The sequence below is a fragment of the Arachis ipaensis genome, chromosome B02, assembly GCF_000816755.2.
Source record: "Arachis ipaensis cultivar K30076 chromosome B02, Araip1.1, whole genome shotgun sequence".
In the NCBI taxonomy this organism is placed as follows: Eukaryota; Viridiplantae; Streptophyta; class Magnoliopsida; order Fabales; family Fabaceae; genus Arachis; species Arachis ipaensis.
The window spans coordinates 17,064,601-17,068,582 of NC_029786.2; the positions used below are offsets into that span (position 1 = coordinate 17,064,601).

The following is a 3,982-nucleotide window of genomic DNA, read 5'->3' on the forward strand; positions in this document are numbered from 1 at the left end:
TCTTTGACTTGCATGTATTTTTTAAAAAAATATTCTATTAATTTTAATATTTTTTATATAAAAATAACTTAATTACAAAATTAAAAATATTATAAAAATTTAATTAAAAAATATAAAAAATTAATTAAAAATTTAATAAAATTACAAGAACCAATACAATAATTAAACCTTAATTCTATAGAGACAGAAAAAACCTTAATTCTATTAAAAAAAATTCCCTAAAAATTCATCTATGACTTGGCAGTTGGCACGGCATGATTGATTCTTCCTTTAGTTGTTGACTACTAAACTAGAATTCAAATAAAAACCTATTGAAAATCCCGCACATAGCAACAAAAAATGCTAAATTTGGGGATTTAGGGTTTTTTTTTTTCCTATCTTCATCGTTTTTTTCCAACCAAGCTTGCAATAATTTAAGTTCGCGCCAAAATGGAACCGGAAGGTAAGCTTTTCTTCTTCCTTTCACCCTTCAATTGAATTGAATTGATGTTTTTGTTTTTAAATCAATAATTCAACACTGTGTTGACAGTGTTGTATGTGATTCTGTACCCTTCATCACGTTTTAGGGCAAAAGGGTACCGTAAACCCTTCAGCAATGCTAGCTTCCTTGCTTAGTAGGAGAGCCAAGCTTCACGAAGATTTGCGCAGCATTGAAAAGCAGGTAAATTTTCCAACTTGGTGTCTGTGTTCGTTGCTGTGCTTTGCTTAGTAATTGGTGGATATTATTCTTGTCTCTATTCACTTTCACAGTGTTCCTTTATAGAGTCTTCATTTTATGCTAATTTTTGAGATAGGATTGCAAATTGGGTAAAATGTACTATAACCTAAGTAAACCCTAGTCTCAACTCTCACCCTGACAAGAAACATAGATTACAGAGTTGTTCTTTGTGATTCAAAATTGATAAATTTGTCTCACAATTTGAAAAAGGTGACATATCAATTCTTTTGGACAAAATTCTTAATTGCACAAGAGGATATAATATGTTTGTTCCATTTAGTGATGAAAAAACTAACTTGTCGGATGAGGATACAGTAAGACAGTGAAGGACCAATGTGTGTGGTGAAGGACAAATTCGTGTCTTTCGATCTTAATTGACTACTTTTTCCCCTGTGTTTTTGGTAAGACTTAAGAGACTGAATTTAGGTTTTAAACCTAAATTGGGCACTTAACTTGCATACATCTTGATTAAGTTTGCAGATTTTGGGAGAAAGGGGCAAAGTCTTTGTGGCAATGTGCTCTATATACCATATTTATGGAGTATTTGATTAGAACACAATATGTGCACCTCTATTGATAGGTTCTTAGGAAAACTTGTTGTTTGGGATAGAATTAGGTGTCCATCATCTATTTGGTGTAAAGCATATGGACTCTTCAGAGGACTTTCCCTCCCCAGATATCTTAAGAAATTGGAAATCTACAATCCACTGATTTTATAGTTTTCTTTGTATTTTTTTAAGTTAAGAGGATCCCTTTTCCTCCACTTCTTTATATTTACTCCTCTTATCTTAATAAATTCTTTCTTTTGTAAAAAAAAAATAATCGTTTGACTTGAAAAACAATTTCATGTTCAAGTTAATGTTAATGTTAATTTAATGCAATAGGATTCAGTTGTATGTTTCTTGTTGAGTTGGGGTTGGGTATTCAATGGTGTACTTTGGGTGCAATATCTTTCATTATGATATACTCATACAAGACAAGGGGAATAGGGGATAACGTTTTTCTCTCAACACAGGTTTATGATATGGAGACAAGTTATTTACAGGATCCTGGGCAATGTGGCAATGTACTAAAAGGATTTGAAGGGTTCCTGTCTTCATCAAAGAACACTGCACTGTATGGAGCTTCTTATCTCTGGCTCTCCTTTTCTTTTATGATTTGGACTTTTGAAATAATCCTGACTCTCGTACTCTCTCTTGACTTGTTATGATCAAGGGACCTCTTCCCTTGATTCTCTTAGTTTTAGAAGTTTATTTTGTGATTTTGGTAATCTTCAGGAGAATATGATAGATGATAGCATGCTGATGATCTTCTGTACATATTTGAAAGCTGTATTTTGTAGGCATATATTAAAATATTCAGTGATTTTGATTCTTGGGAAAGGCTATTGTGTGGAATTTGTAACTTGCATTCACTGCAAACATGCCACACAATGGACTTGCATTGATAGCGATCATTTTATATATATATATATATAGAAACTCGAATGTGTTTGCATGTTCTAGGTGGAATATAAAGCTAAAGATAGCTTGACTAATGTTTCAATCTTTATATGACATTGGTGAATATAATTTCTTCATGGCAGCTTGAAGCGGTCAAGAAAGTTTCAGCCTGAAGATAGACTCTTTTCATTATCTTCAGTGACCTCGCCTGCGGTATTTTCTGATATTCTGGGATAATCTTCAATCCAGGAACTTTAAAAAAAAAAAAAGAAAAAAAAGGCTGCCCACTTGTGAGAACTATGTCATAAGACTGAGATAGGAAGAAATGAAGATAAACCTATGCTCTAAATTGTTTTTTTTTTTTCAGCGTCTACATCCTTTTAATGTTATCGTATATTTTGTGACAATTTAACCAAAGAATGTCTGATCTGATGTTATTATTAATCATTTCAATCAACTTGAAACAGAATATTTTTAATGGCAAATTTTATGTTAATGTTAAACATCATTGATGCTTAGAATTTTTTCCTTGACCCTTATTTGAATGTTCAAAGCATAAAGCATACTTTTTGTCCCTAATGTTTGCTAAATTTTTCAAAACTACCCCTAATATTTAATTTTGATTCAATTGAAACTTATTTCCAACATTAGGGACAATATTGAATCAAATTAAACATTAGGGATACTTGTGAAGAATTTCACAAATGTCGGGTATAAAAAACATACTTCACCCATGTTCAAATGTATGGTTTTTGGTCAATTGTGTCCAGCTTAGTTGTTGGAGTATAGGTTAGTACTTCACCGTCCTCATGACCCGTCTTTGGTTAGTACAACCCTGTTTTTCTCAGTGAAGTTATTTAAACATCCATATCGTTTTGCAAGTTGGTCATTTCTAACATGTAACATGCATTTAATTTCATCTGATTTACTATAGGCTGAAGATCTAGCAACTGGTAGAGATGGTGAGTTCATATAACCAAGCATTTCGTTAACATTACTGCCGTCAATTTTATTGTCTGCTAATTCATTGTATATCCACTTATATCAGATGGGAGACTGGATTTCGGTCCTGGTCGTTCAAAAGGTGGTGGAATTTATGCAAATGGCCAGTAAGTACTGAACGAATGCGTGTTTTGATTTGATTTGATCTTGTTGAATTTAGTGTCTTTTCTAAATTAAGAATAAATAAATAAGTGTATAGAAATATCTTATATCTTGGAAAATATGTACAAAAAGTCAAAACCTTGGTGGATTTTGGGCTAAGATATCTGCATGTGTGCACCCTTAGGGGTAAACCAAAGAAGGGAAGAGGTGGTCCAAGGGATGCAAAGAGATTAAGGCCTTCAACTGAACAAGATTTTGATTATGAAGATGATCCTGATTTGACATTATGATTGAAAATGTTGGTGCTAGTTTCTGTTCACTGTTTTGATCCTAATGTCTCATTACATTTTGTGTACATATTGTACTCTTGTTGTACATGTTTAGCTCCCCCAAAGTTATGGAATTTATTACAAATATTTGGTACACAGGCAAAATTAGCACAAGAACTTAGTGTTTCAAGAATAGTTGAATGGGTTAATGTGCTTTTCCATGTAATTAATTATATGTGAAGGTTTCGTTTTGTTCTATTTTTATTGATTTATTGACAAAGCTCTTAAATGAAGCTAATTTCCTTCCATGGTTTGAGAACAGGAAGGAATATTAGACCGGTCTGGTTCAGACAAAAAATTAGTTGTGAGCAAATCGATTAAAAATCGATAAAATTGGTAAAAATCTAATAAATCATTAAACCAATCGATTCGTTTTGTTTTTAGGGATT

At 32.3% G+C, this 3,982-nt stretch overlaps 1 protein-coding gene across 2 annotated transcripts; it reads left to right on the forward strand.

Annotated features, from left to right (window-relative positions):
- LOC107625048 (chromatin modification-related protein MEAF6) lies at positions 269-3,677 on the forward strand. Of its 2 annotated transcripts, none has more exons than XM_016327579.2 (7): positions 269-442; positions 567-661; positions 1,734-1,834; positions 2,304-2,373; positions 3,095-3,122; positions 3,209-3,269; positions 3,449-3,677. In XM_016327579.2, exons 1-7 carry the CDS (start codon positions 430-432, stop codon positions 3,552-3,554), a joined length of 474 nt encoding a protein of 157 aa, XP_016183065.1. In that variant the 5' UTR covers positions 269-429; the 3' UTR covers positions 3,555-3,677. The 2 variants fall into 2 exon arrangements, with proteins under 2 accessions (XP_016183065.1, XP_016183066.1); XM_016327580.2 differs by having other exon boundaries at positions 270-442; positions 530-661.

Excerpts from the sequence above, each read along its gene's own strand:
- LOC107625048 (XM_016327579.2), top strand. Across the intron at positions 1,835-2,303 it reads TCATCAAAGAACACTGCACT|CTTGAAGCGGTCAAGAAAGT; the intron begins GTATGGAGCTTC and ends TCTTCATGGCAG. Across the intron at positions 2,374-3,094 it reads CTTCAGTGACCTCGCCTGCG|GCTGAAGATCTAGCAACTGG; the intron begins GTATTTTCTGAT and ends GATTTACTATAG.